Raw genomic sequence first — 16,688 nt, forward strand, 5'->3', positions numbered from 1 at the left:
CCAGGACAAGGATGCAAGGGAGGAAGGAGCAGGCTGCTTGCAATATTGCACAGTGAGGAAACCTGGAGAAATACACTTTGCCTCTCATAACTCACTCTTTCTGGTGGAGCTTGAGTGGAGATAAGTGTAGCCGTTCTGGAAGTGTGCATACTGAAATATCCACCATAGCTGCTGTTACAAGTATTTCCTTTCCTGTTGCAGAGGATTGAGGGAAGTAATGCAAGTATTTCTTTTGTTATTAAAAATCTATTTGCAATTTGAAGATAAATTATAGTCTAATGGCATATTGCCTCATTTATTTTCTCAGTGTATTTAGCTTATGAGACTTACCACATTTAATGATATTTTTAAAATACATTTTAGTGTACCAAATTTTTAAAAATTTTATTATTTGTGTGTGTGTGTGTGTGTGTGTGTGTGTGTGTGTGTGTGTGTGTGTGTGTGTTTTAACGTTCCTAGCTCCTGTTTCCCTCATGGTTGAGAAAATTGAAGCTCCAGAAGTGGGTCATCTCAGTGCATAGGAAGCAAAGGCAGAGGATCAGGAATTTAAATCTAGTCTTAGATGCATGAGCCAGCTCAAGGCTACCCTGGGCTACATGAAGCTTTGTCTCAAACAAACTGAAGGGAACACAAAAGTAGAAGAGGAAAGACACTAGAAGCCGTTCTTCTCCGTGCTTAGTAAATCCCTTCCCAGTGTCCACTAACCCACTTACTGGATTACAGTCTTCACTTAGTTTACCCAGGGTTTCTCAGGTATGCTCTTGAGATGGTTTTTGGTAGTGGCTTGCTTGTTTTGGTGTTTTACTTAGGGCTTTTAGTTGTTTTTACAATTGTAGGAACTTCTAATGTATATTTTGTTTGAGGTATTTTTGTTTTGTTTTTAATAACTTCACAGACCCCTGATAGATATTCCTATAGTTCCAGTAGCTGTGACTAGGTTTAGAACTCAGAGGCCTTTAAGGCATGTTTCCTTGCATCCTGAGCACATCTGAATCAACTTTGTTCAAGTCTCAGCCTCCTCACACTTGCAGCCCATTTGGACGTCTCCACACACACGCCCTTGTGGTGATATTGTGTTCCCCCAAATACTGTGCACCCTAATAAACTTATTGGGGACCAGAGAACAGAACAGCCACTAGATACAGAGGCCAGAAAATGGTGGCGCACACACCTTTAATCCTAGCATTCCAGAGGCAGAGGTCCAGATGGATCTCTGTGAGTTCTAAGCCACTCCATTAATCCCAGGAAGTGATGGCAGACAGCAGAAAGGTATTTAAGGCGTGAGGACCAGGAACTGGAGCTGGTTAAGCTTTTAGGCTTTGAGCAGCAGCTCAGCTGAGAGGCATTCTGGATGAGGACTCAGAGGCTTCCAGTCTGAGGGAACAGATCAGCTGAGGACCTGGCGAGGTGAGAAGCTGTGGCGTGCTCTGCGTCTCTGATCCTCCAGCGTTCACCCCGATGCCTGCTCAGGTTTGTTTTATTAATAGGACCTTGAAGGTCCCTGCTGCACGCCCTTCGTAGGCATTTTCATTTTCACAAAGCCCACCCTTGGTGTCATGCAGCATTGCCTCAGTTGGCAATAAGAGAAAGTGCATTCTGGGAACCTGTTTCTTTCTATCATCTTTGAAAACTTCTAATATAAGAAGCCAATTATTGCAGTTTATGTAAAGATGATTTAGCTTACCCAATCTACTGAAATCACCCTAAATCCCCAGATCAGAGAGCTGGGTATCTAGATTAGTGAGTTGACCACTCAAGATCCTTTGGGTGATGCCATTGGCTGACAAGTGGCAGCCGGTGACACATCTCTGTGTACTGAAGAGGTCTTAATAATATTTTTCATTATATAAGCATAGTTTTGTCTATAATTTCCCAAAGGAGAGTTTCTTCCTGAGTGATCGATGAACAATGTGCTTGTAGATGCAGGTCCAGGGCCTGATGATATGTTCCTTTCCTGGTGGCTGCTAGAAAACTTAGCATCCTAAAGTGCCTCCCTGTCAAGCACATATGACTTCATGGGATGGATTGTTATTTATTAATCTCATTGAAGGTTCCAACTTACTTTCCTAGCTTTAATTTCCCTTAACTCATTTTTGTCATACTAAATGCATATTTTAGAAAGCATTATGAGTGTTTGGAACATTGTGGACATATGCAAAGTCATCTGATTATTGTCTCAAATAATACAAATCAGTGTGTAACTAGTTTAAAAAACAAAACTGTACAATTTCAAGTTTACTTTTGCTTATATAAACATCATTAAGATTCAGAAAATTTGATCTTGGTACAGTTCACTGTCTAGGAAAAAGTATCCAGAAGCAAGAAAGCTACCATTAGCATTTCTGAGGTCTGTGGCTTGTACCCTCAATTTATTTTGAAAAGGCACCTTTTCAAAAGTAAAATTTTCTCCCTAAATATTCTGTAGCTCTCAGTAATCAGATAAATGAGCTATTTGTTCAGTGTCTCTCTGGTACCCACACAGGAGATTATCCATAGCAACAGTCCTTTTCAAAACTTAATAGTGGCAGCGCTGTGTTTATTAGGGAAATAATACCACCAGGTTAAACAAACCACGACTGTTGGTTCTGTATGTTTGCTCTCTTTCAGAGGGACCAGCCCAACCTTCAGTGTGTTCCATGTTGTACATCATTAGAAAGGCTGAATTAGGAGATGATTCCCAGGATTCTGAATGTGCTGTTTTTATGGCATGTTTAGAATAAATAGAAAGATGTTAAGCAGATAAAGCTTTAGAAAGCTCAAGTGCTATTTTATGTATTGAAAATAGAGCAAAATTTTCTGAACAACAGAAATCAGAGCTGTATTATGGTAAATATTGTCATTCTCAGTTTATAAAGAAGTAGAATATAAAATACTGGCTTGACTCTGGAAACGGCATTGATGGGTAATCTCTAAGAAAGGCTACGTCTGAAAAGAATTTCAGCATTTACAGTTGTGTTCACAAGAGAACAGATTCATTTTAAAGAAACTGAATTACTGTTGAAGTGTAAATTAAACCTAAGTGCTTTTCATGCTACTTGTTAAGAAATGAAATAGAATTTAAAAATCACAAAATGATAAGCGTTCATCTGATCCAATCCTCTTGCTTTCCAGACATGATTGCTTTTAGAAACCCCCATGAAAGAAAGCAGTGTCTCATTCCAAATGGCCTTGTAGAGTTTAACGGTTTATTTTCTAAACAAACCTTTTGTAAGCTTCCATTTCACAAGCTATCAAAATGAGAACACAGTAATTTTTTAAAAACTTGGCAGATTGGTAATCTGTTTTGTTCTTTGATCTAATAGAATGCAATGCATGCTTTCCTTATTAGATATTTTATGTAAATCAATAGTGGGGCCTGCATTTATGAATTAGTTGAGCCTGTTGTGATAAAAAATCTTTTCTATGTCATATATCTACTTGTTAATAGAAGTGTTTTAGACTTGCATTTTCTTTTTCTCTCCTTTCTCTTTTCATTGTCACAGATTCTGGAATTTTTCAAAGCCTGATCCGCTTCTGGAAACAGTGGAACACCACACAGAGTTTACTTGTGGCCTAGATCTCAGTCTCCAGAGCCCCACTGAGGTAATGTGTACAAGTGCATGTTTTTTTTCTAGCTCACAATTAGCAACTAGTTCTCCACGTGGAACATGTGGCCCTCAGGGTGTCTCCACATGGAACATGTGGCCCTTAGGGTGTCTCCATGTGGAACACTTGACCCTCAAGGTGTCTCCACGTGGAACATGTGGTCCTTAGGGTGCACTCACTCAGTTAACCTGATCTTTGCCTATGAGTGAGAGCCGAAAGGACAAGGAATAGCTTGTGCAGAAAAGAGACTCAAAGTCTTCCTCTTAAACGTTTGCCAAGCCGTCTTGGAGTGATTTGTGATCGTTGAATTGTTGTAGGTAGTCAGTCTTGTTTGTCATTGATGATCTCAGATAATAAAATATGGGCAGGGAACCTTTGACTTTCCTGACAGGAAAAGGAACCTTCCCCCAAAATGCCGTGTCTAAAGTGCCTCTCCCCGAGGCAGGAGGAGAAGGGAAAGAAGAAAGGGAGTGCTCTGTGCCAGAGCTTGGCAGGAGTCGGGAGCTTGTAGTCCTGGCCTCAGACTAAGCAGTCAGGTGGCTGGCAGATTGTTTCGCTCTGGACCGTCCCTTCATCTCCACACTCCAGGAGGCTTCAGGTGGAGACAAAGCAGAGGAGAACCTCTGTCCTAGTCAGTAAACTTCGTGCTTTTCCTCTCCTGTCCTCTCGAGAACTTGAGGTATTTCTTCAGAGTTCACTAAACATTATTGTTTCAGTGTGAAAAATTGGGGAGTCAGGTTGGAAGGGCCATCACGTGCTGAGTCAGAAGCAGCTTGATAGCGCAGGCTGTGAAGGGCACAAAGAGAACCGGTGATGTGGGGCTCAAGGCTGGTTGAAGAGTTTGCCTTTGTGCTAAATGTTAAAGTTAAAGAGAAAATCCCACTTTCCACTACTGTATACCCACCTGGAAGTAAGCACACAGCCTTATTTTATTGTAGGAACTTAATGACATGATTCTAAGTTTAAAATAGTCCCAATAAACTTTTAAACATTTAAGTTACCACTAAAATAATTGTTTTAAACTGACTTAATAACCTATCAAAAAAAGGGAATGGAATTGTCTTTAGTATAAATATAATATGTCTTAAGTGACCTAGCTCCTTTTCTGAGAAACATTTATTATTGCTATTTTTAAAGAAGGTAATTGCAGTTACTTGCTATTCTAATTTTGAAAAGGCTATAATGTACCATTGAGACAAAGCAATACCAAAGGACCAGGTACAAATGTACATTGAGTATCCATTGTTACCTAGTTTTGTTACCTGTTCTCTGTGGGACCCAGCCAGGACTGTGGTGGCACCTGCAGCTCCTATGTCCTTCGTTGTGGTGGGTCCTTACCCCTGCCTGGAAGGTATCCAGTGTTTCCTGCATCTCCCATAGACCGGGTTATTAAAAGGGAGTGACAAGAGGTTTATTAACCAATCACAACAATAAGGGATTATATTGCAAATCCATCTATTTGTCTATAGCCTGGCCATTGACGTGTGTCAATAACCTTTGATTTACCAAATTCTATTTATATTAAGGAAATAGAGTTGCTATTGAGAGCAGCTAGGAGGAGTGGAGGGGCAGAGATCTTTAACTTGTAACCCACAGTTCAGATGTGCCAGACATTAGAAATAGGACTACCTGCTCGCTCGCGCTCCCCCCCCCCGTGTGTGTGTGTGTGTGTGTGTGTGTGTGTGTGTGCGTGTGTGTGTCCGCCCTCTCTCTTGTTTTAACAGTTCTCTTGCTGGTTAAACTGTTCTACAGTTAATGGCTTAAAGTAATTGTTCTGTTTGCTCGCAGGTTTGTGAGTCAGCAATTTGGGCCCAACAGTTCTTGTGCTGGTCTCACCTGGGCCTCACGTGGTTCCTGACAGCTGGCAGCTTAAGTAGAGCAGGGTGGCCTGTGGTGACCTGATTCACATCTGTCTGTCTGGTAGTGCCAGTTGCCATCTGGGCCCTGAGTCCTTTGTAGAAGCCCAGCTTCGTCCAGCCATAGTGTGCTTCCAAGACAGGAAGGGCAAAAGCTCCAGGGCATCTTGGGAATAGTCTTGGAAACCACATACCACCATCTATGGACTCGAGCTTTGGGGAGCTGGGAAGGACTTGTAGTTACGTAGAGTTTGCCATGGTCACCATTGTTGACCATTTTGATGTCTCTTAATTGTCCTCCTTATAATGTGTGGCCGAATTCATTGACTGCAAGTCAGTGCAGTTTTACCCTTGGTTCCTATTCTATTCTCTTAGAAAAGGCCTCTCACCTCTTAGAGCCTTCCCTAGCTGCTCACACCCTCTCTGTCCTGTGTCTGAGCAAGGATGGGAGCTCGCTGGCTGCTCTCAGGATGTGTGAGTCATATCTGTAATCCTTGTTCCTTTACTGGCTCCATTCTTAAAGATCTGAAAACACAGGTCCAAAGGTGTTCTTACACCACCTTTCTTCTCGGCAGAGTGTAAGATCTTCTCTTTAAAGGCTGAAAACCTGACAAATAAATGTCTAGGGTCGCTCTTTAAGGACAATTGCTGAGACATACTCTGCGTCTTCCCTTGTTAACCAGCTTTAGTTACCTTCACTTAAGACAGTTTTTCTTTGATAGTCTTCTGTCTGATCATGATTCACACAGTCCTTGCATTTTCCCTTTCTTCCTTTATCCTTATTATGTCTAAATGGGAGCGCCCTTTTCTGTTGTTAGGTCTGTGATATTTGGCCTGTGATATGCCCACTTATATAACTGAAATTCCTTTTTTATATTAATTTATCTTTAGAATGCCTGACTTCGTGCTCTGTGGCATCAGGCCTGGTCTTTTGGGAGCTCATTGATACTTTGCCAGAGTGTAAGCCAGGCACAGATTTTGGTACTTTGCCAGAGTGTAAGCCAGGCACAGATTTTGGTATCTTTGCCAGAGTGTAAGCCAGGCACAGATTTTGGTATCTTTGCCAGAGTGTAAGCCAGGCACAGATTTTGGTACTTTGCCAGAGTGTAAGCCAGGCACAGATTTTGGTACTTTGCACATTCCTTCCACAGTTCTTTCTCTCATCGGGATATTTTAACATGGGCATTATTAGTTCATTTTAATAAAAATTAACTGTTTTCTCATGATGAAATTCTGGCAGTTACATTTGGAAGATTGTCTGTGATCTTTAGAAAGAACTGTTAAATAAATATTGGGGTTTCAGTAATTAAAAAAAGAGATTTAAACTTTTAATTTGAGTATAAGCATTCTAGTTTAAAAAATGCACTTGAACTTACAAGCATGAAGTCCAGGATTCAATTCTCCAAACCAAAAAGCAAACACACTAAAAACAACCTAGGTGTTTGTGACTCATGCCTGTAATATCAGCACTCCAGAGGCACAGAATCAGGAGGTTTGCTGCAAATATGAGACCAGCCCAGATTACATCAGGGGACCCTATCTCAAAGTCAAAGAACTACTAAAATGGAAAACACGCTCACCCAAGAAAAAGATGAAGTGTCAGAGTTACTACCAGATCCTCTACGATTGGAGTGTGGATACTAAGGTAAGGGTTGTTCGTGGAGACCTGTGTCTTCCTCTGAGTTATGCTGGACAAATGTCAGTTATTTCCCATAGCTCATCACTTCTTTCTTTGCTTACCAGGATCTTCTGCTGGCCATAATTAGCTTTGTAGTCTGTTATCTAGTCAAGCTTTTTCCACTTTCTTGGAACTTCCCAGTTTGTACAGCGTGAGGTAGCTGATGTTCTAGCCAGTGGCTGTGTTCTGAGTGAGTTGGGAGTGTAGGAAGCAGATAGCATGGATTTGTCCTGTTCAGTCTGTCTCCATAGTTCAAAATCCGTGAGCATTAAACACCTGGCTGGAGCTAAGAGGCTGTGGACGGCAAGTAGCCTGCTGGAGCTGACATGTTCTCCATCTATAGTGGTGACAAATGTACTGGACAGGTGGCCCAGAGTTCATTAAACATCTGGTTAGTTTGTGCCAATTTGACACAAAATAGACTCATCTGGAAGGAAGCTCTGTTGAGAAAATGCCTCAGTCAGATTGTCTGTAGGGCATCTTTTGGATTAATGATTGATGTGACAGGGCTCAGCCCACTGCGGGCAGTGCCATCCCTATTCAGGTGGTTCTGGGGGATATAAGAAAGCAGACTGAGTGAGCCACAGGGAGCCAGCTAGCAGCAGCCTTTGTCTATGACCTCTCTTTCAGTTCCTTCCTCCAGGTTCCTGCCTTTGGTTCCTGCCCTGACTTCCCTTCATGCTGGACTACAGCGTGAGCTAAAATAAACCCTTTCCTCCCTGAAGTTGCTTTTGGTCAGTGTTTTATTACAGGGGTAGAAGGCAGGACAGCTTTGCACCAGCTGATCTTGGCCCCTCCCCCTAGGGAGCTGGGCAACAGCAGCCCCTCCCTGTAATACTTTTTGCTGATGGCGTCCCTTCAGCCACTCACCCAGTCAGCTCTTCTGACACTCCTCTTGTGATGTCGGATGTGCTTGTTCTTTTTGAATAGTCTAGTTTTCTTTATCCTGCCTCTTCTCCCTCACTGTATCTCGGGGAGGCAACTTGTAATCTCCACCTTACCCACCTTTCATCAGCTGCAGATACCCTCCCTATACTTTCCCATCTGCTGTTAAAAGGCTACCAGTTAGAGTCTTCTTTCTTAGTTTTCTTTCTTGAGACAGAGTTTGTGTGTGTGTGTGTGTGTGTGTGTGTGTGTGTGTGTGTGTGTGTGTGTGTGTGTAGTCCTGGCTGTCTTGCAACTTACTCTGTAGACCAGGCTGGTATCTAACTCAGAGATCTGCCTGCTTCTGCCTCCCAAGTACTGGGATTAAAGGCGTGCGCCACCACTGCCCAGCAAATCTTCTTCCTTATGTCTTTAAATGTGTATCTAGTTTCTTCCTTACCATCCTTCCAGAAACAGCTCTTCTCCAATATTCACATTTTTTCTTATAAGTTATGACTTCTAAGTTATATTTTTCTCTTAAGGGATAGATAACTCATCTTGGGGCTATTATTTAATCCTGTTTTAGTTATTCCTGACTCATTTCTTCAGACACCTTCACTTTGTAATCTGCCTGTTCCTACCTTGGTCACTTGATTGAAAAGCCTAAGTAGAAACCTATGGTGTCATCTGAATCCACTTGTTTCTCTGCATCCCATAAGTTCAGCTTGGCATCACATCTATGGTTCTACTTTAACAGTGTCTCTGAAACATGCGGGATACTAGAACATGAAAATCCTATCACCTGACTCGGAAGGGTTAACCAGCTCAGTGCTAGTGCTTGTCTGCACTGTTGGAAGTGTGTTAGCTCGGTGGTGCAGTGCTAATGGTGTGTTACACACCAGTCTTCATTTGCAGACCCACAAGTTGTCATTATATAATCTTTGCCTAGAAACCTGCAATGGTAATCTTCAGACCAGGATCTGAACTTTTAATGTTTGTTTCCAAGATTTGTTATAAACTATGTTCCTTTCTATTTTTGGTTCTTACTTTTTTATGCAGCCCTGTTGCAGACCAGTTGTATTTTATTATTTGATATTCCTAAATTCCCTCACTGTCCTCCACCCATTCTACCTTTTGCCATCTAGGATGATACTATTCTTTCCTCCATTTCTTTCCTCCTTTATTTTTTAATTTAGAAATAATTGTTTTAAATTAAAATAATATTTTGAGTGTCAGCTAAATGTTTTGATGCTAGAAGCTAGATACTAGAACAATGTAAAGTACTAGATATTTATATGTTGTGTGTATTATATGAGTGAGTGAGTGAGTGAGTGAGTGAATGAATCCAGCAGATTCTTCAAAGCATATTAGTCAACTCTTTACTTTTGCATAAATCCCATAATGATGAATATGAGGCTCATGAGGCTAAGTGTCTCAGCTGGCCCGATCTTGTGTGGAAAGCCTGGAGGGTTCCTGGAGAGCTGCTGGTCTTCTGTCTGTTGGAAGCCCTAAGAAGATGATGGTTCTATTATCAGCAAAAGGATGCAACACAACAGGATGAGCTTGCCAGCAGAGTGAAAAAAAAAAAACAAAAAAACAGGCCAGAAGCAGCTTCCCTTTGACCCAGGCTGCCACCAGAAGGTGGTGCATGCATTTAGGGTTGGTCTTCCTGCTTCAGAAATTCCTTCACAGGAGTGTTAATTGATTCCAGACCCCATCAAATTGACACCAAGATCATCACATGGGAACAGTGACTGAGCTGCCTATGCAAAATGTGAAGTTGACCATTAGTGATATTTTTCCAAAACCCCTTTCTCTACATCTTCCTGTTAGTTCTCCTCATTCTTGCTAAGGAGGCCATATGTCATGCAGATAATTACAGTAGATTGAGCAAGTTTCCCAAGGGCAAAAGTAATTGCCCACAAAATTGAGAGAAAATAGTATAGTGATGAATAGGACATGGAAAGCTTGTCAGTAAAGTAAATCTCTTTATGAACCCTTGGTAATTCTTTATTACACAAATGACCACATCAGCTTATTTGAGATGAATTGCTGTATTAGTGGCATGTGCAAACATTTTTAGTAATTAACAAAATTAAAGATATAAGTCACCTCCTAATGTTCACATTTGCAGTCTGCACTTTTCAATGTAGTTTCATTTTCTACAAGCCGAATCCATAGCACCATTAGAATTAAATGTGTGAACTCTGGCTTTAATTACTGTTTATTTATTTATTTTGTTATTTATATGTATTAATGTTTTGCCTGCATGTATGTCTGTGTACCACATGTGTGCATGGTGCCCACAGACACCAGAACAGGTTGTCTGATCACTTGAGACTGGGGGTGAGCTGCTTTGTGGTGCTGGGGACTGAACCTGGATCCTCTGGAAGAATAGCCAATGCTGTTAACTGATGAGCTATTGCACCAGCCCCTGTTCTCTGATATCTTATCTGATACACCAAAGATGAGTTTTTGTCATAAACTCTTTATTGAACACATGTGTTTCATTCAGATCTTTGGGTCTATGTAGCATGTTGCCTAGTAGTTGGCACACAGGAAGTGATGAAATAGACATCAATATCATTGATTTCAAGTATTCTATCTGTAGTAATGTTTTGATGTATATGCCGTAGCTATACTTAGCTAGTATTGATAAATAATTAATTTTATTAAGTTTTTAAATAATGCTTCATTGTGTGTTTTAAGTACAATAATGGATATTTCTTACTATTATTATTATTATTATTATTATTATTATTATATTTATTTTTTTGGTTTTTCGAGGCAGGGTTTCTCTGTGTAGCTTTGCACTTTTCCTGGAACTCACTCTGTAGACCAGGCTGGCCTCAAACTCACAGAGATCCTCCTGGCTCTGCCTCCCAAGTGCTGGGATTAAAGGCGTGCGCCACCAACGCTGGGCTATATTTCTTACTTTTATAGCATAACATATTTTTTAAATTAGAAAGACCTATTTTAATGCATAAGAGTAAAAATGAGATAATTAAAGTGGAACTTACTTGACATAGACCATAAATCCTTTAAATTATTTTCACTACCTTGGAAGGTTGCAGGCTTTGAAAATAATGAAAATGGGTTGATTCTCTTTAATTTTACATTAAGTATGTAAATGTAGCAGAAGTGTAACATTTTAACAGATCACCATTTTACCTCTAATGGTGATAATAACAATTCTGAGTTCTTCTATATTTGGGGCTCAGGTTAAAAGTAATTAGCAAGTGCTAAGGAGTGAGTTAAGGAATACATTTCCACTTGGGTGGTGGCTGTGGAACCTGGAGGCCCTTGCCCTTAGGCATCCACATGTACACTTAGCTGGAAGGAAAGTGAGTTGTCAAATGGAGACATGCCTTGGCAGCCAGCCCTCAAGAAACCCTGGAGCATAGTCAAGAAAAAGAAAAAGGTCATGTCCAAAAGTTAAGGCTTTCATCAGAAAATTAGTTGCTGACTCAGAGCTGGAGGTTTGGATCTCCCTTCAGTCTTCTTTACCCCCTGCCCAGACATTTCCCTTTTCCCTCTGTCCCTGGCCTAGCAGACAGACACCTGCACATGCTTTCGGGCTAACCCTTCATGTTAAGTACGACGGAGATAGTTCCCGTCTACATGTGAAAATGCTGTCCTCCAGCGGACATCGCGTTCTTGGCTGGCACAGAGCACGCTGTGCAAGTCTCGTGATGTACTCACCTCTGTCTGAAGCTGATATTTCCTCTAAAGCAGGTTTGGCTTTTTGTTAGTTTGGAATTTGCTAAATCATTGTGCATTTTATTTGGCACTGTGGATTAATATACAAATCACCACAGGCCAGTTAGAACCCAACAGAGTACAAGTATTATTATACAATAAACCTCAAATAAGATAAATAAAAACATTAACTTGTTTTAATTTAAGTTATTGTTAGTAACAATTGTTGCTATAGCTTAAGTCGTTGGTACTCCTCTCCATGTCTTTGAGTACCGACTCTGGGTTTAGCTTCTGCAGAATAGGAGGAAGAAACATAGGCCTTGGTTCAGGAATACTTCTGGAGGACCGAGCCAGAACACCATCAGATTCACAGTCCTTCTGCCTCTGGGGTTACAGTTCTCTTCCTTACCAAACTTGGATTTTAAATGAAATTATTGCATACATTGTTTTCCATTACATCAGAAGCATCCATTGCTAACCTTTTCATGAAGGAAGGAAGAGAATTCTTTCCTAAGTATATATTAAATAATTCTGACAACATTTGAAGTTGTTGGGGAGTGGCTATATACTTTAACAATTTGTTTTGTTTTGTGGGAAACAGGGTCTTACATAGCCTGAGAGTTGGGCTTGAGCTCAATGTGTAGCTGAGGATGACCTTGAACTCCTGATCTCCTGCCTCCACCTCCTGAGTGCTAAGAGGTGTCATTATAGACATGAGCTGCTATGCCTAGTCACCAAATTTGAGTTTCTTTTAGTCAACAACAAAAAGTTTCTACAAATAAAGTTCTCCCCACAAAACTGTCTTACCTAAGTGCCAAAAACCCAGTTAAGAAAAGTGTTACACATTGTGCCCTGTGTCTGAGGTTTTCAGTCCCAGCTGCATATTAGACAGTTCTGCAGAGGACTTTACCACACAGCTGGAGAATGTTCTTCATTTACAGTTTTGAGGTCAGGAGTTGAGACTCTTAAAATCACTGGTCCCTGCCTCCTGAGGTGCATGCTCCGTGTTTCACTTCCTGGTGTATGAAACCTGTTGAGGACTTCAGTTTGAAGACTCTCAGATGTATGTCAGCCCTAAGTGAGGCTGATCCTAGGACCACACTTGGAGACAAGGCTAGGGTAATGGGGCCAGCTCTAAGACCCCATCTTCATGAGTTCCTATGTGCACCAGCCCTGCTGTGTCTAGAAGGCCTTGATTTCTGTGGTGTCCTCCATCCCCTGTGGTTATTAGACTCTTTCCTTCTCTTCTGCAGAGTTCCCTGAGCCCTGAGGGGAGGGATTTGATCCCTTCTAGGACTGAGTGTTCTAAGATCTCTTGTAGTAGAATATTTCAAGATGTGTTACTTTTGTTTATGTTGCATTTGTTTAACTCTGTGAAGCTGTGTTACTTTGCCTGTCTAAAACACCTGATGGTCTAAAAAGGGCTGAACGGCCAATAGTGAGGCCAGAGAAAGGATAGGCAGACCTGGCAGGCAGAGAGTATATATAGAAAGAGAAAACTGGAAGGAAAGATCAAAGATCTAGCAGCCAGAGAAGGAGGAGGACTCTAGGGACCAGCCATCCAGCTACATGGCTTTGCCACGGAGTAAGAGTAAGATTTATAGAAGTAAGAGAATGAGGAAAAACCCTGAGGCAAAAGGTAGACAGAATAAGTTAAGTTAAGGAAAGCTGGCTAGAAACTAAGCCAAGCTAAGGCCGGACATTCATAATTAAGAATATACCTCCGTGAGTGATTTATTTGGGAGCTGGGTGGCACCCCCTCCCAACCAAAAAAAAAAGAGCCAAAAAAAAAAAAAAACCTAACAGTCTTTCACTCTCTGCATAATGTCTGGCTGTGGATCTTTGCATTTGTTTCCATTTGCTGTAGGAGGACGTTTCTCTGATGATGGCTGAGCAAGACACTGATCTATAAGTATAGCAGAATATCATTAGGATTCTTTTTATTGCTCTGTTCCTGTAGCAGAACAACAGTATTTTGTTTCCCCTAGGCCCCTGGCCTATCTAGTCCCAGGTTCTTGGGCACCCAAGCAGAGTGGGTACGGGGGCCCATCTTATGGATTGGGCCTTTAATCAGATGTTGGTAGGTTACTCCCACATGCTTTCTGCTGCTGCACCAACATACCTTGCAGACAGGTCACTCTTATAGGCTGAAAGGTTTGTGGCTATGTTGGAGTTGGTGTTTCTCTTTCAGTAGCATGCAGAGTACCTTCCTATACCAAAGACGCTGGAATGTGGGAGTGAAGGCCCCATGTAGTCACCAGCTCGACTTCCCCATGCTCAGTGATTTGTGTGGGTATTATCTTCAACAATAAGGCCTGGCTGTTGGTTTGTGGAGAGCTACCAGTAGCTTTGGCTACAGTCTAGGTTTTTGGGGGTTTCCTAGGATGCCTTTGGCTAAGAACTCAATTAGATTTTACTCATTCCTGATACTGGAAGCTTCATTTGGTCATGAGAGATGTCCAGTTGAGGCTGTGTCTTCCCTGTTATTTGGCAGTTTCATTTAGATTGCTTTCATGTCTGTGTATGTATTATTGGAAGCTTCTGCTGTTATTAGTTTCCACACTGCTCCTTAAGTGGGTTTAGCTAGCTGTCCATCCCTTCAATAATGGTTTTTACTTTAGAAGTCTTTGTTTGTCTTTTTGTCAGCCTTTATTATGAGCAGTTTAAAAATGCTCTGTAGGTTGGCCACAGCTGGATGCTGTGAGATACTAAGATCACCCTCTGTTGACTGAAGTCCTGGGGTAAAGGGAAGCAGTGTTTCCAGCAGCCATCCCGGTACTGATGGTAACTCAGGAGAGGCTCCACAAGGACCACGTGTTTGATACCTTTTGCTTACCAAGAGGCCACTACTGTACCATCCATGGAGGCTCAGGGGCTTGTCTTTTTCAGTAAAATACTGGAGTTTTAAACCTCATTTTAATTATAAACATGTTTCAATTTGGAACTTAGTAAATGGTTTAACTGATAGAGGAATGCCATAATTATTTGCATTAATTTGAATGACTATATAATCCCTTATCATTAAAGCTTTCGTCTTTCTTGTACACTATTCAAGTACAGTCTTAAGAACATTTGCTCATTCAGTGGCCCTGACATTCATTAATTATTATGAATCGTGACTAAGTAAGAAATCAGATTGAAGAGGAATGGATTGGGATTCAGGAACAGAATTTATAGATACTTTGTATTCAAAACCAAGGTCTCATTTCTTTGAATCTTGTGTGTGTGTGTGTGTGTGTGTGTGTGTGTGTGTGTGTGTGTGTGTGTGATATAGTTGGTGTTTCCCTGACAGTCCCAACGTTTGAAAAACATATACCTAGGGGAAATTAATATTTGTGCCCTACAGTGTCAAATCTGACTTTTAAGGTTAAGCAAGTAATGCTTGACAGTTTGTCTCTTTTGAGGGACTGGTTTTAGCAGTGTTTGAAGTGCTGGTCTCAGCTCTGGCCTTCAGTTAGAGTGCCATGGCTCTGTGAAGGCTTTAGACACTGGGGCATGTGCTTCGGGTCTCCAGAGTGTGTTCCGGACTAACCTCAAATGAGCCATTTTGTCACAAGAAGAACTATACCTTGTCTGTCTGTCCATACCAGCTTACCCGTTCGGACATGTATTCAGATCTTTCTGAATATTGTTCCCATGATGCCTCCTTGCTCTCCCTATGTCTTTGCTGTCAGAGAAGTGTTAGCTGTCAGCTGAGCAAACAGTCTCATTCCTCAGGCTTCAGCACTGTCTCAGGACAAGGGCTTAGGTAGCTCTCCAGGAGTGCACAGGTGGCTTCACTCAGCTGGAAACAGTCCCCAAAATGTTATCTTTAAAAGAGAAATAGATTTCAACCAGAAACACATCCCTATGTATTTTATTTAAAATTATGCTTCCTAGTATATATACTGATCGGGTTTGCATCTGCTGCCAGCTTTGAATTTGTTCGCCTGCATGTTTTCTGACTTTGTCTGTGTTTTGTAGGTAGCTGACTGCTCCTGGGATGAAACCATAAAGATCTATGACCCTGTTTGTCTCACGGTTTCTGGTTAAGAGATGCTGCTCTGGTCAGCCACTGGGACGTTGACTGAGGAACCACTAACAATAAAACATTAACTACTGAAAGGATGGAAATTAGGCCTTTCTGTATACTCAGATTTCAGAATTTTCAAACTTACATCCGAATCAGATTTAAGGCAGCTGCTAAAGACATTGTATCATATTGTAAGACTGGTCCATAAGCCATATTTTCTGTAATCCTAAAGAATAATTACTGGTATGATGTATCTTGTAATGTCTATTAAAATGTTATCTCTGTATTATAAAATGGAATAAAATATGGGAGGTTAGTAGATTACATGGACAGTAATATATTTTATTTTTAAATTGTAAAATATAACCACTCCTATTGATAAAAATCAAAATAAACTGCATTTCTTGATCATTTATCATTTTGTGACATCCTAATGTGGTTGCCTTTAAAAAATGTACGTGTATATGGACTTTGTATTTAATGTAGATATAGCTGATGTTCATAGATGATCTCTAATAAAGGTTTACATTATTTGGTAGTTATTTATTGAGAATCCACCATTGTCTTACATGTACACTAAGTGAAATTCTCTCAGGATGGCGCTATGCTGTAAGCTGTGGAATCCTGTGAGCTAACAGCTTACTTTTGAATTTGTATTCCAGTCCTTTTAGGTACTGTATCCATGACACTTTTTCCTTTTCCCACTTCTCCACCATCAAAGCTTTTAGCCTGGTGTGGCAGCACACACCTATAACCCCAGGCCTTGGGGAACAGAGGCAGTTTGGGCTAAAAAGACAGTGTCCATACCCTACCCAAAAAAATAAATTTAAAACATGCTCTGGTCCTACTAAGTCTTTTAATTATTGCTCCTTAAAGTGTCTCTAAATTGTCCGTTAAACCCTCTTGGCTACCTCTCAATGAAACAATTATAAATGCTGATGGAGAAGGTTGAAAGGAAGAGTTAGTGAAACAGCGTTTTCATAGCACTTGTTAC

At 41.0% G+C, this 16,688-nt stretch overlaps 1 protein-coding gene across 1 annotated transcript in view; it reads left to right on the forward strand.

The window, feature by feature from the left end:
- The window catches only part of Pex7 (peroxisomal biogenesis factor 7), a 65,414-nt gene extending 49,167 nt beyond the window's left edge, over positions 1–16,247 (forward strand). The window contains exons 9-10 of the mRNA XM_036169215.1: positions 3,483–3,582; positions 15,646–16,247. Of these exons, the coding sequence (XP_036025108.1) occupies positions 3,483–3,582; positions 15,646–15,714 (169 nt within the window). The 3' untranslated portion in view covers positions 15,715–16,247. The remainder of the gene's footprint in view (positions 1–3,482; positions 3,583–15,645) is intronic.
- Positions 16,248–16,688: the final 441 nt, after the last annotated feature.

This window comes from Onychomys torridus, chromosome 19 (assembly GCF_903995425.1).
Source record: "Onychomys torridus chromosome 19, mOncTor1.1, whole genome shotgun sequence".
NCBI classification, from domain to species: Eukaryota; Metazoa; Chordata; class Mammalia; order Rodentia; family Cricetidae; genus Onychomys; species Onychomys torridus.